The following is a 27314-nucleotide window of genomic DNA, read 5'->3' as shown; positions in this document are numbered from 1 at the left end:
CTAAACATGGGCAACTAGAGAAGTGTTTTATTAAAACACTTAAATAAAAAAAAAACACATACATGTGTGTACGTATGCGATCAGAAGAAGGAGCCAGGAGAGCTCAAACCCTAGTTCAACAAATCCTCCAAATCGAAGCTCAAATCAAGCCCGAATCGTCTGCATGATTACAAATTCGTGATCGCCTAGTCGTGGGGATCATAAGGTATGTAAAAATTTGATGATTTGTGAAGTTGTAAAATTTGAGTAATCCTCATAATCACGAATTATGTATGGATTAGAGAGGCTATGGCTGAATTAGTGTTGTATGATTTCTTGAAAACAAACCCTAGATGTAAACTCGCTAATTTAGCACCATAAATTAGTGATTTGGTTAACTAGTTATGTAGGTGCTAAGTGGGTTTTATGAATATGGGATGAACACTAGAATTATAGTGTTAAAATAGATGAACATTAGGTAAGTAATGCAAGTTCTAGTTGTAACTTATAAACACTAGACATAAGGGCTTGAAATTGATGCTTGAAGCTTGGTTGGAAGTTAATCAAGAACTTGACAAAAGAAGTATACGAATCTTGCACACTAGGTGTTTGTTAAAATGCCTAAATGAAAACTAAAGTGCTGAAATAGATGATATTTTTGACATCTCTTAGCCTACAATCACTGTGTTATAGGTTTCTAACCATTACCAATAGTTTAATAAGGGTTATAGCCATGGAAATAGGTTGCATTTGATGGTTTGGGTCGAATTTGAAAGGAACCTAAACATGATTTCCGTAGCTTTTTATATGGATTTTGACTAATCTTAAAAAAATCATATAAAATCAACCGTTTATCCGATTTGGGTGTTCTATACCTTTTCGGAAAGCTTATGAAGTAAATTTTTACTGTTTTCAATCATAAGAAACAAATGTGGTTGTTAAAGAGGTCAAAAATATGATTAAAACTGCTGTTCAGAAAACTTAAAAGCTGATTGAAAAATGAAAATATAGTTGTTGTGCTGATTTTATAAAAATCATATAAAATCATAGAAAATTCGTTAGAAGGTGTACCTTATATGCTTGCGAAGGTATTGAAGTGTTCTACGATCCATTTTTGAACATGTTAATCTTGTTCGGATTTAAATGGGTCATAATGGTCGATTACAGCAGCTGAATAGAAAAATCGCTGCACATTAATAATGTTATTATTAATCCGGAAAAGGCATATGATTGCGTATACTTGTTTAGTCATGAGGTATTTATTGTTAGGAACAAATAGCACTTTATGGGACATGCTTAAAGTGTTTAAAATCACTTACTAACTTGTTATATAAGTAATTTCACTAACGGGTCAAACGGTTAGTGAATGAAAATAATTATGGTATGAAACTAGTTGTTGAATATATGGCATGCTTTGATTGATAAGTGTGTAAAAAAAAGGGGGGTCCATAGGGTGATGGCCATTATATAGAATGACCAATCTAACCATCTTATGGATGTTATGATATAGTTGACTCTAAACAAGCTAGGTGGGAGCTTGAAAAGGAACGGGTCAAACGGATCATGGATGCGAAGAATGTTTGCGCGGACGCGAGGTAAGTAAAGCTTACACTTTTTTTTAGGATACGTATTTACTTTATAGATTATAAACACGACCAAGGTTATATCCAAAATATGGGTTCCGACACGAAATGATACGGGTCGGGACGAATAAAAGGATAAAAAAAAAACCATGTTTAATGGCAAAAAGGGGCGAAATGGGTTAAATAATGAAATGGTAAATAAATACCATTCAAATATAAGTGCAAAATGTTTGGTCGCTTAGACTAAACAGGTCAAATGGTAATGTTAACACCATTTGACGAATAACGACTAACAAGTGCATGTCGAGTCTAATGCTCACAGGGTAAAACGGCTTATGGAATTTACGTGGCTATGAATCAGCAAATTATTAAGGCAAGGTATTAAAACGGGTCAATACTTTGACATGCGCCAGGTACGCGTAAATTTGGTGGAAGATATGTGAATACCTTAATGTAGAAAAGTGACATGTGAAAGTAGAGAGTGAGATTTAAACTTAAATGATTAAATCCTCTCTAACGGGTCAAAATATGCATTTAAGCGTAGACGGGTCAAAATCTTGTAAAAAGGTAATAAGCCGAATGCATAAAAGTCTCAAAATTTATTAAGCCGGATGTCGGACTTTAACTCCATATGATGGAGAATCAAATTACAAATATGTAGGAAGAAATGGTAGGTCAAACGGACAAGCGAATTTAAAGATAAAGATTTCGTGTCAATTACGGCAAAATGGAAAGGCTGAATGCAGGGGCCACCGTAACTTACGGTGCCACCGTAAGTTACGGTGGAGCTGAATTATTTACGGTGGTTGCCTACTGTAGTACGGTAGGAAAATTTTATTACAGAGGCCAACGTAACTTATGGTGCCACCGTAAGTTACGGTGGAGGTCATTTTCAAATTTTTTTGTTTTTGGAATCAATGGTTTCCCGGACTCGTTTGGACACGTTTTAAAGCCCGTAAGACTAAAGCATTTCGTGTTTATGAAATGTAGGTACATTTTGGATGCCGGAAGACGATCAAGCTCGACGAAGGACCGAACACGATATAGATACATGCTTCCGCACTGTAACACATTGCAAATATTAAACAACGAATTCAACCACGTTATGTAGAATAACTTATCATACTCGATATATATGATTTATAGTGTACCGTTTAGGCGTTTTGAAATTAAAAAAAGTTATATTTATTTTACAAAAGTATGATCGAGTTGTTGAACGTTTGTAAGGAATAGATAAACTATATCTATTTTATAAAAGAGCTCATGAGGTACAATGTTTAAAATAAATATATAAGCTATATTTATTTTTATAAAACGAATTCGTGTCGTTTAATATTGTCGTGTCGTTTGTTTGTTGAAATAAATATACAATGTATTTATTTTTATGAAAAGAAGTCGTATTAGTCGACATTTGAAACAATATAAATCATTACATTGATTTTATAAGGACTTGTCGAACTTTCATGTCTAAAGTAATATAATAGCTATATTAATTTCAATAAAAGAATCCGAAATGTGTTGATGTCTGATGTAGACTACATTCACCTTTATAAAAGAATCGTCGAGATTGAGTATGCTTCGTATCCGATTTATAAAATTTATTCGAATCCTTTAGTTCCCATTTTATAATAGAACACGTTAGTTTTATTTTACAGATTTTCTCGAAAAACGGGCAGAGTTTCCTCTGTTTTTGGACGCCCCCGACAACATAGGTTGTCGTTATAATTTCAAAATTCAACCAATGTTCAATAATCAATATAAATAACTCTTGCAAAGGCGACGTAATATAAACTAAATACCAATCCGTTCGGTTTGAGCTCGATATAACGTAAGATTAAAAATATATATAAAAACGTAAATATTAAACGTGTCGTTAGACTTTACCCATCTTCGCGTTGAACATTGACTGAGTTGACCAAGTCATCTAAGTTGACCGGTTGAGTTGACTGAGTCAACTCGCTGTGTTGACCAGGGCTAACCGAGTTGACCAGGTCAGACTCACCGAGTTAACCGAGTTGACCCGAACTGCTTCTAAAGCTGACCAATTTGACTGAACCGGACTCGCCAAAACTGCTGACCCGAACCCATCTGAACCAAAATTTTGAACCGAAGTCGTTGACCATAGTTGACCTAGCCGTTGACCATGCCTGACCCGAACCTGCTGACCCGAGAAGCTTGAACCAAAAACCAAATCAAAATCAGAATCTGAGTTGGACAGAGAAATGAAACTCTTGGCTTACCGGGAAAGAAAACCGTCACCACCTCCGCCGCCGCCGAGAGCGGCTGCGCCGCTGCCTCTCCGCCACATCTCTTTCTCTCGTCTCAGTCTCTCTCTCTCTCCCGTCTTTGTCTTCATCGCCGCACCACCACCGGACGGTGGTGGTGGTCTTCCGTTTTGTAGATCGAAGGGGTGGTATAAAGATATGGGGTGTGGGGTGTCGGAAATACGCAGATCGGGGGTGGGGGGTCTCGCTCGTCGGAGAGAACCACCGGTAGCCGCCGGTTCCCTGTTGTTTTCGCCGGACTGCCTGACCAGCCGGAGCTCCGCCAGCCTGGTCTTCGCCGAGAAGGGAGAGGGAGAGGGGTAAGGGATGAGGTTGGTGGCAGGATGTGTATGTGAGGGAGATAAGGGAGTAGATTTCAATTTGTGTTGTGTCTGTGAGTATAACCGAGAGAGGATGTTTGGCTTTGTTCTTGAATATATTGAGAAGGATATGAAGACAAAAAGATACAGGAGGAAGGCATTTTTTTGTGTGTAGAATGTATGCACCATGACCCTTTTATAAAGATGTTTGATGAGATCTTGTAATATCTTGTGTAGATTTAATAAGATTTGTGGAGATTTATGTATCTATGTAAATCTTGTATAGATTTAGCCTAGATTTTATAGAGATTCTCAGCAGATTTTATAGAGATCTTTAGGATCTTGATAAGATTTAATATATTATGTGTAGGTTTAGGCTTGTGGGTTTTGGGCTTGGGCCTAAGGCCCACAAGCCCATTTCATGTGTAAGTGGCCCGTAATTTCTACGAGACACGTTTTTAAAACCGTAATCACCGTAGCTTAGTAAAATAATATTTTGTGTAAAAATAATGTCGGTATCCGTCGTAGTCACGTAATGTTCAGCAGGTTTCCCGTAAATCACCATACGCACACTGTACAATTGAATAAACGTTCCTGGGCACTCCAAAGGCCTAATTAAGTTAATTTGTGCTGTAAACACTATTTATTATCGCATTAATCACCTGTAAATTACGTAATCAGGAGCCGTAAATCACCGGTTGTCACAAAGACTTATGTTTATGTCTTTAGGAAGTCAATGGTGAAGCCTTGGAGATAAAAAGGCAAAAGAGTTATGATCCTAATTGATGGAGTTAACTATGGTTTTGAGGCCTTCCTAAAACTGATGGTTTTGGAATGGTGAAATAAAATTTCATTATTGTGTCTAAACTAAGAAACGAATGTTCGGAAGAGATAGTGCGTTATCTCTTAAGGCTGTGAAGAATCAGAATGATGTATCTTCTGTTCACATGCTAGAGTACTGTGGTCTAAAGCATGCTAGACTAATACTTGTTAAAATTATATGCTCGACGGAGATTAAATTAACTTTAAACATTCAAAATATGTGATGACATAAGAACGGATTTTGTGCTAAAACAAAACTATAAATATAACTTCTTTTTAGTCCAAGGGGATAACTTGGGAGGACTGAATAAATAGATCATTGATAATGATTCTATCCGTTTCATATGTGAAGAACCTGATATAGCTCAGAAGCTCTTATGAGCAATATTAATCTGAGTAGAGTAATATAATTGGACGACTGTATTGACAAAAAGATATGGGAACTTTTATCCTATCATGCGGGTCTAAAAAGTCATCAAGAGTAATATTACTCAAACTTAATTAAAATGCAAGCAATGTGGGGGGGGGGGGGGAGAACCATTTAAGAAACAAACCCTTTAGGGTATGCAGAATTGGTAGTTGAGAAGTTTTCTCAAACTCGAAATGAGAGGGAGAACCTTTCATCACCCCATTTAGATGCCATCCGATTACACTTAAATGTGGGGGTGTCTTGCATTTGAATGTGGGAGGTTTGACAATAATAATTTTAGCAATCCAAATAAATATTGCAAACACATGACCATGTGGAGTACACAATGGTTATATGGAGTCAATCGAGTTTATTAGACTTGAATGTCAATTGGTTTGATTCAAATCTAGTAAGATTTCAGTTATGACATACCAAAGGCATAATGGAAACGTATTTAGCCTGTAGGATCAGATTCGCGACCTGAATGAGTCGTTTGGAAGAGTTCTAATCCGTTTCAGAGGCGGAAACTAAGAAACGAACTTGAAAATAGCTAGAAAATCACTTTAATCCTCTTTTTCATTCAATAAACAACGTTTACAATGAGAGGAAATACCGGCAGCACCTCGGTATCAAATTTCCGAATCGTTACAAATGACATCGTTTGAATGATATATATCGTGCATGACCTGACCGTTTGAACATGCTCAAACGGTCATGCATCACTCAAACGGAAGGCCTCAAACGGTCACAACATCACATTCAAACGATCAACTATCTCAAACGGAAAGGCTTGTTCCAAACGGCCACGCTTGCTTCAAACGGCCAGGATTCATTATCTTGTTTTGTGATGTCATGCTTGATCAAATCCACTCCGAGACTGAGACTCGACATCAGACGAAGACGACAGATGACTGCACCAACAGACTCCCCCTCAGATGTTGACGAGTCTGAAGTGTCGAGTCTTCACAATCTTCAGTCTTGATCTGTTTTTGAGCTTCACTCTCAGTCTATTCTTGCAGGTCTTCAGACTCCCCCTTGCGATATGCTGGCATTTCTTCAGATCATCAGCATCATCAGCTTTAGGATCGTTGTCTGGCTTTCCGACTAGCAACTTTTCATCTTATCCTGCAAAAACTCTACCTCAAAGTAAACTTTTTCACATTTATCTCACTCATAAACACTCACACTAAATCAGACTTTCTTTCAAAACAATTACAGATCTTCCAACCTGATTAACCATTTTAGGATTAGATTATGAAAACATTAAATTCCAAACAAACACTCCCCCTCAAATATTGCTCATCATGTTTAGCACTAAGAATTTTGAAAATCTGCTTTTCAATATCAGTTGTCGAAAATCTTTTTGAATTTTCAAAATTTATGCTAAAACACACCAAAAATCTTTTTGAATTTTTAAATAGAAGTAAATGCAAAAACGAAATATTTACAAACAATATTTTTGTGAGTTTGTATAAGAGGATCATATCAGTTTTGTGACAAATCACTAACACCATTAAGCTTTAAACATACTCAGTTCTAAACAATTTACCTAGATTGTCAGTATGTTTGTCCTCTTAAATTTTCACACAGTTTTCAACTGTTTCGAGATATGCAATTAGTTTCTTAGATACTTAAACTTATCCGTGTGTCCCACTACTCGAATATACTCCCGTATCCAGATCCCAATATTCAGTCTTACAGGTGAGTATACCACAGCTGATATCTGTAAAAGGGTTATGTGCGAGGGCCGTGAGAGCTCAGGTCGATACTTCCGTATACGCAGAGAGATGACGGCTTCGACTTTTGGTGGGTCCTCTTTAGAGGATCTTTTGTTACAACAGCAGCGACTATCAATTTTATTGTTTCATCAGCTTGCTGAGGGCGAGCTTATATTTCAAAGCTTTTTGCAGAAAGCATTATCCGGGGACTAGGTCAGTATTTCCATACAGCAGAAGTCCCGGGATAATACCCCAGATATCACTGAGTATAAAGACCTAGTATCTCAGAATACGGGACCTTTCAAACAAGATTTCAGGGGTTACCTATATATCCAAGCAGTTTTGTTAACCCACAGAATAAGCAAGTTTGATTTTAGGTTTATATCTCGTTACAGTTTACTAAATGTGCGGAAAACCTACTGACACATCCACAGTAAGATTGTTTATCACATTTTTGACTATACATTTCTTTAGCGTGTCGTGATAGTCCACTGATGTACTATCATTTCCTCTTTTAAGCAACAAAAACTCATTTTTCAGTTTTATCATGTTTTTGACTTTTTCAAATTTTCTGATGTTTTTGGATTTTCTAAAAATTCTTACTCCCCCTAAAATTCAAATACATCTAATGAAAATTGAAAACAAACTGTACAGAACATGACAACTGATATCGAATCACTTCAATTCTCCATCCGTTTGGCTTAAACAATCAGAACTCCTCCTCTCAACAAACCATTTTCCCATAATGATTTCAAAACACTTAAGTTTGTTTTAATCAGAATGTTTTTTCCGGAAAATAAGTTTTGTTGATTTTACCACTTGTAGATTTATCAATAACAAGTTCGGAGTTGTGGTTCATCATATTGTCTTACCAATCTTGTGAATGATAGTTAAATCAAGTTCAATTTAATGACCTTGATTCAACCACTTGCAAGATCAACCTAGTTCAAATTCTGAATCACTTATAACAATCACCAACATACAACTCAAACCTGTTTTTCAACCAATTATCATCAGTTGGTTGAATTCTCAAGGTGCCGATTCCTACTCCACGCTTACAAACCTGGGAGTTCCGGCAAGTCCTGCAATTTCTCAAACACAGATTTAGAAGGATGCCGATTCATGATCCACGATTACCAACTTGGGATCTCCGGCATGTCAGGTTTTTATTCTTTGAAAAATATATCCACCCAAGCCTGACCTTCCTTGGGTGTAACAACATCTTTTTCATCTTTTCTTTCAACAGACTTGTAAACACGTCCTTTGGAAGCATAAAAATCTTCGATACTTTTGGCCTTACCGTTGACCATTTATCCAAAGATACGTTTCACATTTCCGTTGAAAGTCTTTTCAACATCAAATTTCTTCTTGTCAGAATAAAATTGATTTGAAATTTCAACTTTTCCAACTTTCTTCATAAAATTTTCAACACGCAACGGTGGAAAATTTTCATCATTCATAGTTGGAACTGATCTTTCAACTTTTTTCTCAACACGTGGCTCCTCTGATTTTATGGAATCAGATTCATCACCAGAACTATTACCTGAACCTTTCACAACCCATTTTTGATTTGGCATATTATCTTTCCTTTTTGAAGCACTCTTTGAACTTTCTCCTTTCTCAAAAGTTGAATTTTCAAAGCCAGTAAACTTCCGGGTTGACAGTTCAGTCTTCTCGACAATCTTCTCTTTCATTTTACTAGAGATTTCCTGTTTTGGCTTGAATGTTTTCGGACAATCCTTTGCCACATGACCAGCAATTTTGCATTGAAAACAGGTTCTCTTTTCAATTTTCTTTGGAACTTCATTCTTCTTTAGTTCTTCTTGCTTCTTGGCAAGGAATTCCTGATTCGTCTGCTTTCTGAATGATTGTTCTTTCTCATCCTCTGACGTTTTCCCTGAAACAAACACAGTTTTTGGTTTATAAACTTTTTCATTTTTATAGTTTTTCGGTGGAACAAAACCAAGACCTTTCTTTTTGAAATTACGATTATGGTTTGGTTTCTTTTGGAAACTATAACCACAATTGTAACCCATTTTCTTGTTAATTCTTTGTTGAACTCTTGAAGTGTATTTTTTAGGTTTTTCGAAAAGATTTAAATCTTTTATTTCAGAAATATTAATTTCTATTATTTTGAAAACCTTTTGAATCATTTCAAATCTGACACTTCTTATTGGAAAACTCTCGTCAGAATATAATTTGTCAGAACCTTTCAAAGTATATACTACTTTGAATGATTCATCATTCAAATTAGATTTCGAAAGTAAAAACTCGTTATCATAAACCCGTTTGTCCTTTTTATTTGTCGGCTTTGACATATTTGACCCAGACTTTGACTCGGGTTTGGACTCCAGTTTTGACTCCTCACAGTCATCTTTATCTAACACCTGATCTACCACACTTTTTATCAACTTTGACTCATGATCAGTGTCTGATGACGTATACGTGACATCAATACTTTCTAGCAAGTTATCCGACGGCCCAGACTCCCATTGTAAATTGATTGCGTTATTGACTCTTTCAGAATTTGGATTTCGAGGTGAATATCCATTTTCGACCAGGGGCGGACATCTGTTATAGACCACACTTGATTTCTTACCAGAAGTCTTCATTTTTTCTTCATCTTTTGTCACAGATTTCTCTTCTTCAGACGTCTTCACTTCCTCAAACGTCTTCAAATTCTCCACGACTTGATAAATCCTGTCAACAACAAAAGAAGAACATGAGTAGCTATCTAATAACTTTTTAACTTTCTCAGTTTCTATCTTTTGCGTTGCTAACTCCAACTCTAGATCTGCACACTTCTTAATATGAAAGTTCGCATCATCAAGCTGTCTAAGATATGCTACTTTCAATGTGTTCATCGCCACTGCTTGTTCACCACTCGAATCAGTATATTTGTTGATCTCTCTGTTCATTGTATCATACGATTCTTTTAACTTGTGAATATTGTGCAACAACTCATTGTTTTGTTTGATCAGTGAATCACAGTTCATGCATTTTTCTGGAACTTCAACTTGTTCTGCATCAATTTTCACTTCAAATTCAGGAACCTCTTTGACAATTCTGCTTGATTGTAAGAACTCAGCTCTTCTCTTCTTCTCAGCTTTTGCTTTGGCTTTCAATCTCTCTTCCTCTTCTTCTTCTTCTTTGTTCTTCCTTCGTCTTTCTTCAGCAGCTTCCATGACTTTTCTGCACCTTTCTGCACATTTTAAATCATAAGCATTAGCAAAGAAAGCATGAGAAGTGTTTTTGGACATCTCTTTGGCCATGAGATCTTTATCTGGACAAAAATCATCCCAAGTAAAACCTTCAGCCAACTTTTCATCATCTTGTTCAACCAAACACACTTTGTTGTCTTTCGGAAGATACTTTTCCCAGGTAAAATTATCATATTTTTCCTTACTAACAACACATGCCTTTCTATCAACCACATCTCTCTCATTAGCTGTTTGTGCCTGTTGTTGTGCTGGTGGTGTGATTTGATGATAGATGGCCTTCTTGTGATAGTCGTTATTTCCAAAAGGGTTCTGGGCTCCGGTAGCTTCACGGTTTTTGCACTCCCTCTTGAAATGCCCATTCTCCCTGCAACGAAAACACGTAACTTTAGACTTATCAAAACCCAAAGCTGAAACGTTTGCATCACGAAAATCATCACGACCTGTAATTTGTTTAAATTTTTCAGCACGTCTCATCACACTCGCCATACACCATTTGATATCCATCAATTCCATTTCCTCAGCATCGATTTGATCGTAATCCTCTTTCGTGAGCATTGGATTTCCGATCTTTCCTGCAACAAAGCAACTATAAGACTCTAAAATCATCCCTAACAAAGACATTTGATTTTTTGCAATTTCTTCAGTGTAGTCTTGATCATTTTCAAGGCTTAACACAATGTTACACTAAAGTTTTCTACCATTCTTTGTTACAGAGATGTTAGGATCATATGATGAAAATCATGTGCTGTTTGATCCTTGAGATGCCTTCTTCTCAGGAGAATCTTTAACACTGTAAGCAGTTTCGATCTTTGGAGAATACTTTGTAGAATCAGTAGCACCACTTTTGTAGTACAAACTGATATCCTGTTCTCCATCATAGTTTTTCATCCTAGCGATCTTCCTCTGCTCCATCTCCTGAGCTTCCAGATGCTTGATAAAATCTCCCAATGTCATAGCTTTGTAATCTTTTCTGTTAGATCTTAGCATCATCAGAAATGTTCCCCATGTTTCGTGTGGAAGCGCATCTGCAAGTTTTTCAACTAATTCATCAGTATCTTTCTTAATACCAAGTTTTGTCATATTTCTCACCAAGTTACAATATCTATCAATAATCTGCTTGGTGTTTTCAGATTTTAAACCACGAAACAAATCGAATTCTTTCTTCATGAGAGATTTCTTATTCTTAAGCATATCATCACTTCCAATAAAATTTGCTTCCAATTCTGACCATATTGAATATGCAGTTCCATCATGTTGAAGAAAGATCAGAATGTCTTCTTTTATTGCTTGCTGAAGCAGACTCACCATGAGTTTTTCATCTCGGTATTTCTTTTTGTCATCTGTACTCATTTCTCGAATTGTTTGCTGCACACCATTTTTAACTGGTCTAACATATGGCTCTTCCGTGTGTTCCCACGCATCTAGATGATAAGCCTCGACCCAATTTCCAAAACGTTCAGACCACACGTTATAGTCATCAATATCCATGAGTTTGGGTGGTTTCTGAGATGTTCCGGTTTCATTTTCAATTATAGCACTTTGAGTCACTGACATCGGTGTTGCAAAAGCGTTATAAAACTCAGAATCCATGATAAACAGAAAAATTTCTCAAACGAACAAAACTTCAAACGGTCAGACAAAACTCAAACGACTGGATCTTATCTCAAACGGTCAAGAAGTTTTCAAACGGTCTGATGTTATTTCAAACGACAGAATGTCTTTCAAAGGTACAGATCTGGTTTCAAACGATAGGTTCTAATCTCAAACGATACTTCAAACGATTGGACGATTTCAAACGATAGGAACTGTCTTCAAACGATCAGTTCAAACGATTGATCTGGTTTCAAACGATAGGTCTCATGACGTCAGCAAATTTTCGAACATTTTCAAACGGACAGGCAGTTTTTATCCATTTTACTTCGATTTTCAGTCTGAAACTTTCAAGGCTTTGTCAGTAAACAATTCCGAACACAGTGTGAAGTTTTGAGCTGATTTTGACCGTGGAAAGTATCGGCTTTGAACAGAAGGTGTAGAAAATTAGATTTCCAAGCTGAATATGGCAAGAACTCCTCGTCCTGAGCTCTGATACCAATTGTAGGATCGGATTCGCGACCTGAATGAGTCGTTTGGAAGAGTTCTAATCCGTTTCAGAGGCGGAAACTAAGAAACGAACATGAAAACAGCTAGAAAATCACTTTAATCCTCTTTTTCATTCAATAAACAACGTTTACAATGAGAGGAAATACCGGTAGCACCTCGGTATCAAATTTCCGAATCGTTACAAATGACATCGTTTGAATGATATATATAGTGCATGACCTGACCGTTTGAACATGCTCAAATGGTCATGCATCACTCAAACGGAAGGCCTCAAACGGTCACAACATCACATTCAAACGATCAACTATCTCAAACGGAAAGGCTTGTTCCAAACGGCCACGCTTGCTTCAAATGGCCAGGATTCATTATCTTGTTTTGTGATGTCATGCTTGATCAAATCCACTCCGAGACTGAGACTCGACATCAGACGAAGACGACAGATGACTGCACCAACATAGCCATGAATTGAGTTTCATGTCATTTTAAAGACAACGTAAATAACTAGATCCAAGTTGTGGTCACAAGTTATAAGTCTTACGAATCGACTAAAGGCAAAACTGACCAGCGATTGAAGAACACGTTAGAACAACTGATCTCAATTTAAATTATCATCGTTGACTTAGCGAAGTCAATAAATAATTTTGGATCCAACAACCAGTGGGTTGATAAAAGATCAAGTTGTGGAATGAGACTAAAGCCCATGGAAAAGGGACATGAGGGAAACCTAACCTAGCTGACTGGAGATCCCAAGATCTAGGTTCAATAGGACAACTTAATCATGAACCGAAGGGTAGTCACTGTGGGGGCATAGCTAATATATATGTTTATGTATAAGCTAGTGTATGTGTTTATATATCCCCCTAAAACTATAAAAGGGTGTTTAAATACATCCTAGTCCATTCCTATAATATTCAGTGACATTGTTGTGAGGCTAAGCATAATATATGGCTAATTGATTTGTGAAAATCATAGTAAGCCATAATGCTTTTAATGATTCAAAGGAATCACCTATGTGAGAGAAAAGTAGAGTCGCTTCGAATGACATTGTTGGGTGTGCAATCCTACAGCTCTCCCAGAACCAGGCTAGTGTTCCAGGACCATAATAGGACACGATAATGAGGGGATGGCCCGGCTAGGGAAAATATTGTGTGAATGTATATTGTCGTTTACACAAATGGGGGTTGTTCAAGGATATCACGTCTACAAAACCCTAGTAGACTAAGTGTGCTTCACAAAGGAAGGTTCAAAGGCAAAACCTACCTATCCTGCAATACTCTACTGTCGAGGTTTCATCGGGGAATTTTGTGTGTTTTAGTCGATCTCCATTTATGTGGGGGATTGTTGGAAATTTTAGTGAAACTGAGTTTTCACTAAATATTTTGGACATCAATAATTATATTTATATATGTGTTGTATAAATAATAATTCATGGGTTTGTGTTCTATGTTGTGAGAGCATCATAATAATGAATCAAACTATGTCCAAAATAGAGCTAAAATGAATACAATATCGATGCTCGAAGTTGGTGATTGAAGTGAATATTTCTAAACTTTGGTCACTCTAGTATAAATTCATCTTTGTCATAAATTGGTGGTTTTATGACTTTTCATCTCTATTCAAGAGTCATGATGTAAGTTTTTCTCTGTCTTATTATTTTATTTAATATGACATTAACATGTCATGAATGTAAATTAATCCTTTTGACTCATAATATATTACTAGACTCATAATGAAAGTTTTTATGGTTATAATTATCTTTAAACAATAGAAATTAACTATTATAAATTAGCAACATCAGTTGTGCTTCAGAGTTTGTACTTTGTCTTTAATTAAGTGTACTTTGAAAACCAGTTTAAGAAACCACGGGTTGGTTTTGTCTTTTGATTGACACGTGTGTCTTACAAGAAACCATGGGCAAGTTTGGTCTTTTGGTTGACACGTGTATCTTACATCTTGTAGATGTTTTGTAGTTTTATGGTTTTATCATTTATGGTTTGGGTTAAAAGTCAACACATTTTCCTTTTAACACTCCTCTCTCTCTCTTAACTTCCAGATTCTTATTTCTCTCTAGAAACATGACCACCATTGTTACCGGTGATAGTGGCTTTCACCGCCGATCTCCCCGTCGTCCTTCTTGGTCTTGGTGTCGACATACACCTAGAGTTACTTGCCAATCTTTACACCCATTTTCTTTGCCCGACGGTTTTTGTTTGTTACGGTTTGAGAAGTCGTCGGCCGGTGGTGATGAAGGTGGGTGAAGCACTAGGCCGACTGTAACGAACCATTATAAATTTGCAAGTTTGGGGTGCATTGTTGTTTAAGAGAGAACCGTGTGTCGTTTTTGTGGTTGTGGTTTGGGTTGTGTTTAAAAAGTCACACCCACTCTCTTTCTCTAAAGCATTAGATTCCAGTGTGGTGGTCGGCCAAGCCATCGGCCGGTGGTGATGAACCCGTTTTGGACACTTGGTGCATGCGAGTGTTTTAGCCGGTGATGATGGTGGCCCGCGCGCTACATGGCATGGCAACTCCGGTTGCAGCCGTAGCGTCACTGAGTCGTGCTTTGTTAAAGATGACAATGAGAATGTTTGAATCTGAGTCTCTTTCTTTTGCGATGATGATGATGATCTATAGATCTGAGTCGATTGTTTTTATGTTTTCATATTTTTATGGTGGTGGTTGAGGTTCTCACGGTGGTGGTGGTTTTGGTGTTATTATCCAAAGGAGTCATTCATTCAAATCTGATTATGAGTTTAAGTTGGTTATTAAATCCGACTTACCAAAAATAGAAACCAATTATGTTTACGGAATTCTTTTTTAACATTCTTAGAGATGATTATAACATTTTTTTAAGATTTAATTGATTATATAACTTACATTTTCATTGATTCATATTAGTGTTCTTAATGGTATTTAACTAATTTTAATTATAATGGATTTTTATGACTGTAAAATACTCTTTTGGGATTCTTGATTTACAAAAGGATATAATAAAAAAAATCAGCACGGAAATATGGAACGAGAGATGGTGAATATTAGTGTATAGTAGGTTTACTCTAAAATCGTATGTATGTCATTTTAAATTTTGTTTATGTTATATTAAATTGAATGAATGAAAAGGAAACAAGAAAAAAGGTAAAAATGGAGGACAGTTGTTGGTAGAAATGGAGGTATATCTATACAAGTCATAACCATGTAGTTCACAAATTTCCAAAACCATGTGCAGTTGGAAAACCATGAACCATGTACACTATCCGGTTTTTGCATAGATGCTTTATAATTAATCAATTTTAATTTTAATTTATGTACTACAACTATAACTTCTTAACTTAACTGCTAATTTTTTTTAGAAGTTGATTACAAGAAAACTATAATCACTTAAATACCTATAATAGGCTCTTTGGCACTAAACACACGGAATAGTTGCATTACGATACTTGATAAAGTCGAAGAACAACATTTTGTATAGCAACGTTATATACATCCTTGATGTACAGGTTAGGCGATGTGACTATGGGTCAGGAGGTAAGTTACATTATATCTAATATTTAGTCAAATAATAATGAAATAAAACCTCTGTTACTAATGTCATCTTGTTGTTATTTATTACTCACAGAATCAACTCAGTGCGCCAAAAAAGCGCACGAGGACTGATTTACCAACAGCAAACATTTTGATCAGATGCATGAAGCTTACATAGATACACAACTTTTGTACAACTTATCCACATAACACACTAGGTGTTAGTATGCTAAGTTGTAGACAACTCTAAACTGTTTTGTACATCTTTGATATGTAGGCTAGGCAATGTGACTAATGCTATGATATATATGATATGTTAGTTTAGTAGCCAGGTGTGGACCTTATCTATCCATGTGCATTCGCCGAGCTATTTTTCACATTTTCAGGTTTACTTAAGTTTCTACGCCGTGTTTTTACGCCGCCGCAACGCGCGGCGGGTAAAAAACCTAGTTAAATATGAAGTTTTAGTTTTGAGTATAAAAGTAACTTATGACTCTTTGGTGGATGAGAAAAAAAAATTTAGAGAAAAATGAGATGAAAGAGATATACTAGAGAAAAGTTTTATACAATTTAGAGAGGAGTACTCTCTAATTCTTCCACCATCACCAACTTATATTTATTTATTTTCCCACATAAATTAGAACACTATGATACCCGATGCTATCTCCGGCGCGATGCCATCTCCGACAGTACACATACTGTTCCGGTTGTTGTACTATGGGAGACGGAACCGTTTGAGAGGAGGCGCGGAATCTGTTGTAAGGGAAGCGTGTTGAACATGTGCATCAGCCACAACCGTCAACATCAATTTGTTCATTATTGCAGCCAAGAAGGATCGCACAAGAAGGTGCGGTTGAAGTTTTCCAAATACGTGGACTTGAATCAAGATTGGTATAACTAACTAAATTGTATTTTTACATTTGTTTATTTAGTTTATGTAACCGGTATTGTACTAGTAGAATTTCCCACAAATAAAGAGGTCTCATTATTATTTATTTTATTAATATTTTTAATAAAAAGCAAACTTATTTCCTACAATATATGGTTTACTTGATAAATAAAATATTGATATGTAAAACGGATGAGAGAGACGCGACTTTTAGATATATATAAAGCTTATTTGCTTGTACATAGAGCAACACCTCAGGTACATGAAGCTCTCACCTCACGCCATGTCTAGACTTAAAACGTCTCGAAGAACCTCATGCTTATTAAGACCAAGGGTGGAGCAACCCTGGATGGGTCACCTCTTGGAAGTTTCCACTTGGGTGAAAAGAAATAAATCCGTGAGCTCTTTGTGAATAAAGTGGATAATATTGGTTGGTGTGTGGGGATGGATGTTAGTATGTTACATTCGCTTACTGTTGTCATTCATAATTGGTTTTGGTCTTACAAGAATTTTTTAGCATAACAGTTTCCTTTTAAAATAGCTTGCGAACTTGTGGTACCTGCTTATGTTTGAAACGAAATGGTACCTACTTTTAGTTGAACGTTAATTAATTTGTTATATGGTGGTGAGGAAAGTGTAGTGACGAATATTATGTGGTATCTTTTATGCTAATACTTATTAGGCTATGATATGTATCAATCGGATTTGTGATAAATAATCCGTGAGTGGATTAAACTCAAAAGAAACAAGACGGAAACTAGATGAAATTTAGAGAGAATTTGAGACTTAGTAATATTTTTCATTCATGGAAAAACACTACTTAAATAGATTTACAAAATGCATGCACCAGTACGTGGATATGGTCATGGGAATACCTTTCCACCCACTATCTACCTTAATTGAAGGAAACACTAAACAATAAAAACATAAAAATAGGAAACTAACTAACAAATAAAATTAAGAAGTAATATGCTTCTGAACGTGACTAGAGCACATATCATTCCACCCCCCTTAAATCATCCTTGTCCTCAAGGATTAAGTCGGATCATTAGCGGTGCACCACGGTGGCCGCCACTCGGTTCTCCCAGCAGCATTCGGAGCAGTTTTAGTGAAGCCCCACGATGGGCGCCAGTCAAGGTTTGGGGTTGCTTTCGCTGCAGACGGTGTGGGTAATGATGCCCGTTTCACAGCTAGTGTCGGTACAACAGAAGGAGCTTGTCTTGGTGTTGGTGTAGGGACTGTTGGTTGCGGTTGGGTAGCGGTTTGTGGTGGTGTGGTGGGAACGGGTGACACGGCTGGTGGTGTTGCGGCAGAAGCGAGTGACAGGATAAGTGGTGCAGTGGCGGAAGCTTGTTTCGGTGGTAGTGAGGCAAGTGGTGGTGTCGCGGCGGAAGCGGTGTGGCTGTAGGTTGCCCATCTTTGGGACTCCATTTTTGGAAGATTGATCATCTCTAAAAGAGTCGACTCAATCCGACTAAATGTAGCCTTCACTTCAAGAGTGTCCATTGATGGGGATCAAGACCGCTCTGATACCAATTGATATGTACCAATCGGATTTGTGATAAATAATCCGTGAGTGGATTAAACTCAAAAGAAACAAGACGGAAACTAGATGAAATTTAGAGAGAATTTGAGACTTAGTAATATTTTTCATTCATGGAAAAACACTACTTAAATAGATTTACAAAATGCATGCACCAGTACGTGGATATGGTCATGGGAATACCTTTCCACCCACTATGTAAATTAATTGAAGGAAACACTAAACAATAAAAACATAAAAATAGGAAACTAACTAACAAATAAAAATAAGAAGTAATATGCTTCTGAACTGACTAGAGCACATATCAGGCTAAAAAGATCTTGCTTTTACTTTCATATTTAAACTTTAGGTGTAACCCATGGCATTATAACCTAGTGGTATTTTGGTGGTGGGATAAGGCTTATGACCATTAGGTCATAGATTCGATTCCCACAAAGGGGGTTTTTCTCATATTTATTTGGTTTCCTCCTGAATTGGTGTATAGCCATTATTGCCTAGTGGAGATGGATATGATCGGGTGGTTCTGCTGGTGGCACGATGATACTCCAGTGGTATGTCAGTGATCCAAATTTGCCGTTCAAAAAAAAAAAAAAAGAAAAAAAAAAAAAAAAACTTTAGGTGTAACGGGTTGACCAAAATAACGTCACATGGAATCAAATAAAAAGCTTCTTAACTTTAGTTTTGAAAGTGGCGGTAAGGGTTGTTTGGTTCGCATATTGTTAGGAAATTAAATCGGTTTTACATTCGTTTTTTGAAAACTTAGGTGTAACCGGCTTACCACAAACACCAATAAACGTCATCCATGATTCGACAAATAAGTTTCCTCGACAGTTCCATATTTCGAGTACATGGACAAGATTAAAGACTGAATAAGAATTGAACATTCAAATTCAGATTCCGCATTTGCTCCATGTAAGCATCTTCGAGCATTCACCGCCTCCAAATCACCACACGCTTGAAACCACTAGCTAAGCTTCTTTGGGGCCAGGGAGTGCCCTGGCCCCCGCCGGTTTTTCGCTCACAGTGTTAAATTTTACCGGAAAAAAAAAAGTATTTTTGTAGTGTAAAATATTGGACTTTTAAGAGCCTGGCCTCCACCGATTTGGACTTTAAGAGTGCGGCCCCCATCGAGTTTTCGCTCACAGTTTACGTTCGAGTTTTAAGAGCCCGGCCTGCACCGAGTTTTGTAGTGTTAATTTCACTGTTTGAAACTAAAGGGGTATCGTCCCAAAAAGCCGCGCAGATCATTCAGGTCGCGCGCTGTACTATACTCCTTACTCAGTTGAACTGATCATTCTATAGACCTCGCGCGAGGTCCAAGCAAGAGATAACATCAGTTTCACACTTAGTGTTCTGAATAAGAGTCTTCATCTCCTACAACCCGGCGCAAGCTAGTTACGTGCACAACAAGGGTCGCGCAGGAGTTACGGCCCAGGGCCACTTCAGAGAGTACAAAAGGTACAAGTGGCAGAAGAATTGTCACACCCCAATTTCCACACGTTTCGCCGGTGGGCCCGGTGGGGGATTACCGTGACGTAGTTGGCAGCAATATAGTCAAACCACACAATATTTAAATGCACAGCGGAAGCATAAAGATAGATATATTTCAACCATCGATGTAATATCCAAGTATCACAAGCAGTCGAAATAAATCCACAGGTGATCAAAATAAAAAAGAAATATTGTTCAACAGATAGTGGCATCCCAAGCTTGCGAGACTCTAACGATGCTAAGGAGTAGCCAGCCTATTTCGTGTAGGACCTACATTTAATCTTTTTGAGGAAAATACGTCAGTTTACACTAGTAAATACATTCAACCGACACTTTTGTAAAAAGGTTTAATAAAATTGATTTGAATGCACAAGGCACAAACTCTTTATAACTTGGGATACTTAATCAATTTAATCTTGTAAAAGAATTACATGTTCACTATGCGTTCAGTCGCCCGGGTCGTGCCGGGTTTAAGATTAATAGACGCGCCACAAGGCATAAAGCCGTGGCGGGAAAACCAACGGTTATAAATATAGACACATTGTCGGGTGTACGCCTACACCCGCGTGTCAAGGTCGTGGCCATTTCGTAAAATGATGCCAAGGATATCCGGGACATGGTCATTAAGCTCCTGAAGAGGTATGGTCCCAATTCCCTGCCTACATGGCAGGGACCACACCACCTTTGAGCATACAAGGCGTCCATATCAGCGAAGCAATCCAGAAGCTTCTAGAAACTTCTGGAAGACTCGCAGCTGGCGCCAAAGATGCTCTATCCGACATAAAGGACAACACGTGTCACCACTCGCAGAACGCCACATAGGCCTGCGACAAATCAGGGAGCAGAGCTGACAACGCCAGTACGAGGTATCCAGCGTGGGCAAATGTAAGAACGCCACGTGTACCACTACACCTGCCATGACAGAGCAGGCCAAGAGGATATTCCCCTTGGTCGGACAGCTGGCACGCGCCCACAGCTGGCACAGCTGCTCCTTCCGTCTTCACCCTCCGGCTATAAATAGGACCCTTAATCATTCAGGTTCAGGATCTTACTCTCCATACTCACTCTATACACACACTGTTTATTTCTCTCAGAACAGTACTTATTCTCATGCCGGAGCCCGATTAAGAGGGAAATCCCCTTTCTCCCCCTCTTAACGAGACTGACGGTGTTTACTGTTTTGCAGATCTCAAGCCATCGATACGAGCAAGAAAAGAGGTTGAACCCCATAGACGAAATAACCCCATCGATAAACCTTGTGTTAATCGGTGTTTCATCATTGGCGCCATCCGCTTTTTTGCAAAACCAACCTCATCTCTTTTCTCTATTGAAAAACACTCGTCAAAATGGCCGAACAAAATCCCTCACACCCAGTCGACGGAGAAGTTTCTTCCTTCAAACTCGTTTCGGACACAGCACACGTCCAAAGGGGTTAAAGGAACGAAACCATCCAAGAGGGACAACTGAACAACGATTTTCCTCCTATCTTTGGGTGTGTATCCAGGGTTGTTAGCCAAACCACAACTGGACCCACTTTCCAAACCCCACCAGCATGGATCATCACTCAAACCACGAACGGAGCCGCATTCCAAACTCCGACCGTGGTGTTGCAACAGACACCACTCAAACCACCAATGTTGACACCAAGCCATGGAGCTGGCCCCTCAGCTCCATCGGAACAAGCACAACTCAATTACTCCGCACTTTTAGGGCTACCCGAAGGAAAAACTCTCGCTTCCTGGTATGCCGAACAGATGGCGTCCATAAACCTCGTTTATACGCAACTCAGCGCACAGCAAGCCCTACTCCAGGCACAAGCTAACCAGTCAGCATTTGTAACTCCACCACCAAGGTCTCTGAGTACACATACAACTCAGCAGACTAACGCGTGGAACCTACGTCCGGAGAGAGGACCAGTTCAAAATGTGAGAAGACCAAGCGCGCACGACACGCGCGATACCTATGGTGAAACAGAAAGCAACTTTGTGCAAAACCCCAATGTGCTAAGAAAATCGATCCAGGCTCGTTTAGGCGCGGGCAATATGAACACAGAATGGGATGAAGAAGAAAACGACCCAACATACAAAGGGGAAACCTCAGTGTTTAGCAGACTTCATCCAGAGCATGAAGCATACAAGCCCGCAAAGCGCGCAGGGTACAACCCAAAGGCAGAGCACGACTATACCTTAAGCTATCGTCCAGACGACATGGCCGAAGATTCGAAATTCATCAGGGAGATTGCCACAGCTGCCATAGACAAAACCAAGCTGCCGCACAACGTTGGCAAATACAATGGACTGACAGATCCAGACGATCACCTCCAGGTCTTCAAAGGCGCAGGAGCAACAGGTGGGTGGAACCTACCAACTTGGTGCCACCTGTTCGCACAAACGTTCGTGGGCGCAGCGCGCGTCTGGTTCGACAGCTTACCAGCAGGAAAAATTAAATCATGGGTTGACTTCAGAGAGAAGTTCTTGGCACACTTCTCTCAACAGCGGAGGCACGACAGAGACCCATCAGATTGTCTAAACATATGGCGCCGAGACCACGAAAGCGTGGAAGATTTTATCACAAGATATAACAAAGAATGCTTGGAGATTGGGGATGTGGGAGAAAAAATGATGTGCGCGCACTTCATGAGGGCAGTCAAGTGTGACGACCTGATCAAGCGTGTGAAAGGTAGAAACGGAGGACCCAAAGATTGGGAAACTTTCATTGAGGCCGCCAAGACAATAGCACAGACAGACAAACAGTTGACCTGTGATGACCACCGTCAACGCGCACATAACTCTAATGACCGACATGGCAGAAAAAGCAGAGGCCAGTCATGGAGGCCTTCCAGTCATAGAGAAAGAAGCCCACCAAGAGAAGATGCGCGACACACAATCAATCAGATAGCACACAGAAAAGAAATAAAGAGAGAAAACAGAGAGAAACAGTGGACGCCATTAACCAAGACCCCGTCGGAAGTCTTGGCCACTGAAAACCACCAATTCAAACCACCCCTACAGATGCGCAACAAAAGGGGTCAAGATCCCAATCTCTACTGTGAATTCCATAAGGATACGGGTCACCTCACCGACGACTGTTTCAGCCTGAAGCAAGAAATTGAAAGAGCCCTAAGGGATGGAAAGCTCACTCACCTGGTCAAAGGCGGAAAGCGCGACTACCGCCAAATCCAAAGAAGAGACGAAGGGCCGGATAACAAAAAACTCAGGAAGTTGGAGACCCACATGGTGCAGGGAGGCCCACGAAGACCAAAGAAAAATTAAAACAAGCGTACACAAGATGATTCGTGGCGCGAGAAGCAAGTCATCTTCCCAGTTGTTAGAGGAGGCCCAAGGGAAAACGACCAATAGTCATCCCAGGAGTGATTGGTCATTACCAGACAGACTACATCTTCATCGATTCGGGGAGCACCGCGGACATCATATACGAACAATGCTTCAATCAATTTGACCAGGAGGACAAGGTGCGCTTGGAGCCAGTAGACTACCCACTAACTGGTTTCTGCAACGAGGCCGTCTTTCCCCTGGGACAGATATCATTCCCGGTGTTACTCTCGGACGGACGAAATTCAAGAACAGAAGAAGTCACTTTCATGGTGCTGCCTACACACTCACGGCACGACATTCTCCTAGGAAGAGAATCACAGGGAGACTTCAGCATGATTTGCTCTGCACCACACTCGGCCATCGGATTCCCAACGGAAACAGGCATCGCACTGATATATGCAACCAAGGAAGTCTTAGCAACAGATGAAATGAGGCCTACAAAAGCAAGTAAACCAGCGCCACGCGCAGAGGCAGAAAAATGGGTGTTGAACAGCGCTCACGCAGAACAAACAGTTACCCTGGGACCAGCGATGTCCGATCTAACACGCGCAGCGCTCAAGAAGTTGTTACATGAGAATATGGACGTGTTCGCCTGGACACCAGCTGACATGGTTGGTGTTCCATGGCACATTGCAGAGCACCGTCTGAACGTCTCAGAAGACGCAAAACCAGTGGTGCACGCCAAACGCCACCTGGGTGATATAAAGCATGACGCCATGAAAGAGCAAGTACTAGAACTACTAAATGCAGGCATCATCAGAGAAGTCAGATACCAAACTTGGGTAGCAAGCCCAGTGATGGTAAAGAAACCAAACAGCAGCTGGAGAATGTGCGTCGACTACAAAGACTTAAACAAGGCATGCCCGCGCGACTGCTACGCCTTACCAGACATAGACGAGAAAATCGATTCTTTGGCAACATTCAGGTGGAAATGCTTTCTTGATTGCTACAAGGGGTATCACCAAGTTCAAATGGCTGTCCAAGATGAAGATAAGATGGCATTCCGCACGCCAACAGGGCTGTATTGCTACACCAAGATGCCTTTTGGCTTGAAGAATGCGGGCGCAACCTACCAAAGATTGATGAACGAAACATTCAGTGACGCCATTGGCAAGTACATAGAAGTCTACATGGATGACCTGGTGATTATGAGCAAAGAAGAAGGCACGATGCTGGTCAACATCCAAAAGACCTTCAACACGCTACGCAGCGTAAGTATCAAGCTGAACCCAGCAAAGTGCTCATTCGGAATGGAAGAAGGAAAGTTCTTAGGCTTCATCGTCACAAAAGATGGCTTTAAGGTGAATCCGGAAAAAGTCCAAGCTATAGAAAGGATGCCCTCACCATCAAACATCAAAGACATGCAAAAGTTAGCAGGACGACTAGCCGCGCTCAACCGTTTCCTAGCTAATCACGCTGCAAAATCCTTTCCGTTCATCAAAACCTTGCGCAATTGTATGAAGAAAAGCCAGTTCCAATGGACTCCGGAAGCAGAGAATGCGTTCCGCGAGATGAAAGATTGCCTCATCAAACTGCCAACCCTAACCGCACCAAACAAAGGAGAACCTTTGGTACTTTACCTTTCAGCTTCCGATAGGGCAGTCGGAGCTGTGCTGCTTGTCGATCGTCAAGGTGTCCAAACACCAGTTTACTACGTGTCGCGAACCTTGACCGATCCAGAAACCCGATATGCAATCATGGAGAAGTTAGTCCTTGCACTAATTCATCCTTCAAGGCGGCTGCGCAGATACTTTGCCAATCACGTCATCCACGTGCTAACAAACTACAACATCGGCAACATCCTTGCAAGGCCAGAAGTATCAGGAAGGCTAGCCAAATAGGCAATAGAACTGGGAGGTCACAACGTGGTTTTCAGACCACGACCATCAATCAAAGGCCAAGTCTTGGCAGATTTTATGACAGAAGTTCCAGATGACAAAGAAAGAGAGTGCAAAGCCATGGAAAAGGTTGAGAAAGAGCAAACAGAAAAGCCATGGTTGTTATATACCGATGGAGCATCTAACGAAGACGGAGCAGGCGCAGGGCTAAGGCTGGTAAGACCCGATAAACACGAGTTCACGTACGCCATACGCCTGGATTTTAAAAGCACAAACAACGAAGCAAAGTATGAAGCTTTCCTGGCTGGCTTACGATTGGCAATCAAAATGGGGGTCCGACACATCAAAGCGCATGTGGACTCCATGCTTTTAGCAGGGCAAATAAACGGCCAATACGAAGCCAAGGGGGATGTCATGGCACTCTACCTCAGCCAAGCAAAAACCTTGCTACAAACCTTCTACTGTTACAAAGTGCACCACATAAACAGAAGCGAGAACAAGCCGGCAGACGCGTTGAGTAAGCTCGCATCAACAAGCTTCCAGCACCTAGCAAAGGATGTGCGCATGGAGGTTTTGAGCAACCCATCCGTTCCACTCAGAGAAGTAAGTGTCATCCAGACAGGAACAACGTCCTGGATGACACCGATAATCATGTACTTGCAGTCAGGGATACTTCCCGAAAACAAAGCCGAGGCGCGAAAGATCCAATACAAATCAGAACACTATCAGATGGCAGATGGGATACTGTACCGAAAGTCGTATCTCGGCCCGCTGCTGAGATGTGTTGACGCCGACGACGCAAATTACCTAATCCGGGAAGTGCATGAAGGAATTTGTGGTATTCATGCCGGGCCTCGAATGGTGGTGGCAAAAGTGATGAATGCCGGATACTACTGGCCCGGGATGCATCTCGATGCCGTGAAAGAATTGAGGAAGTGCAGTGGCTGTCAGAGACATGCGCCCAAGACCATGCGCCCCAAAAATGAACTAGTACCAGTCACAACCGCATGGCCTTTTCAACAATGGGGCATAGACATGGTAGGTCCTTTCCCGGAAGCACCAGGGGCAGTCAAATTTATAATAGTCGTAGTCGACTATTTCACCAAATGGGTGGAGGCAAAAGCACTTGCATCAACCACATCGGCAGTCGTCAAGCGATTCATATGGGAGCAAATCATATGCCGCTTTGGCCTACCTCTCAGAATCATCACCGATAACGGAACTAACTTCGCAGCAGACGACCTCGAACGATGGTTCAAAGAACTACATGTCGAGCATACCTTCTCTTCGGTTGCGCACCCGCAAGGGAATGGTCAAGTAGAGGCAGTCAACAAAAGTATCGTTGATGGTATCAAGGCAAGGTTAGGCGAAAAGAGAAGAGGATGGGTAGACGAACTGCCCAGCATATTGTGGGCCCATAGGACAATACCGAAGACAAGCAACGGCGAAACACCGTTCAGCCTAGTCTATGGGTCCGAGGCAGTCATCCCAGCAGAAATCGGGCTACCATCTCCGCGAATGCTCTCAATGAACTTAATCAACAATGAAGAAGAAAGGAGGATCAACCTGGACCTCCTAGAAGAACGGAGAGAGATGGCAGCAATCAACGAGGCCAAATACAAAACGAAGCTAGAAAAATATTACAACTCCAGAGTCCGAGTCTGCACTTTTAACCCGGGAGACTATGTCCTAAGGGACAATGAAGCTTCCAACGCAGAAAAGCCCGGAAAACTGGCTCCCAAATGGGAAGGCCCATACGTAATCGATGCAGTACTCGGCAAGGGAGCTTACAAATTGCGTACCATCAACAACAAAGAGGTTCCACGAACCTGGAATGCTCAACAACTCCGAAAGTGCTACATGTAAAACAACTATGTAATCGTAAAGGGCGAACTGCCAACACATTTACTATAATACAAGAAGTGTTTGGCTACCTTTATTTTATGCAAATTTCTTGTCACAACTGCATTTATTACTTTGGGCGTACACGAAAACATCAATGGCTCGACCATAGGAAACGTTGTAGACCTCCAAGGCTCGTCACAGCTAAGTGCACAGCCAGGTCAGAAACACAACCAAAGCCTACAAAACGCCAAAATAAAACTTCGTGCCCACATAAACACGAAAAAATCGATAGCAAGGTAACTAAACATTGTAATGCTCCCAAGGCTGAACACAGCTGAGCTCACACAATAACCTGCAACTCGATCACTTCGTAAGTCACACGTAAACACGCGCATTCAAGCGACAGAATAAAACGTTGTAGAAACACAACATCACCTG

The 27314-nt window shown here is 40.0% G+C and overlaps 3 protein-coding genes and 1 long non-coding RNA gene across 4 annotated transcripts; 3 read left to right on the top strand and 1 right to left on the bottom strand.

Moving 5' to 3' along the window:
- The first annotated feature begins 55 nt into the window (after positions 1 to 55).
- Positions 56 to 2712, top strand: LOC110943496. The gene is made up of 4 exons (XR_002594921.2): positions 56 to 205; positions 1490 to 1574; positions 1885 to 1975; positions 2553 to 2712. It is a non-coding gene; the product is annotated as an uncharacterized LOC110943496 (long non-coding RNA).
- A 623-nt stretch (positions 2713 to 3335) lies between these two features.
- Positions 3336 to 4243, bottom strand: LOC110935026. The gene is made up of 2 exons (XM_022177651.2): positions 3803 to 4243; positions 3336 to 3736 (listed from the first exon to the last, which is right to left on the bottom strand). Exons 1-2 carry the CDS (start codon positions 3916 to 3918, stop codon positions 3514 to 3516), a joined length of 339 nt encoding a protein of 112 aa, XP_022033343.1. The 5' UTR covers positions 3919 to 4243; the 3' UTR covers positions 3336 to 3513.
- A 17369-nt stretch (positions 4244 to 21612) lies between these two features.
- On the top strand, positions 21613 to 23130 carry LOC110925627. The gene has a single exon (XM_022169760.1). It carries the CDS (start codon positions 21613 to 21615, stop codon positions 23128 to 23130), a length of 1518 nt encoding a protein of 505 aa, XP_022025452.1.
- Positions 23131 to 25109: 1979 nt separating this feature from the next.
- LOC110927055 lies at positions 25110 to 26897 on the top strand. The gene is made up of 2 exons (XM_022170678.1): positions 25110 to 26392; positions 26684 to 26897. Exons 1-2 carry the CDS (start codon positions 25110 to 25112, stop codon positions 26895 to 26897), a joined length of 1497 nt encoding a protein of 498 aa, XP_022026370.1.
- The last annotated feature ends 417 nt before the right edge of the window (positions 26898 to 27314 follow it).

The sequence above is a fragment of the Helianthus annuus genome, chromosome 14 (genome assembly GCF_002127325.2).
Source record: "Helianthus annuus cultivar XRQ/B chromosome 14, HanXRQr2.0-SUNRISE, whole genome shotgun sequence".
NCBI lineage: Eukaryota > Viridiplantae > Streptophyta > Magnoliopsida > Asterales > Asteraceae > Helianthus > Helianthus annuus.
This window is presented reverse-complemented; position numbering and strand designations above follow the sequence as displayed.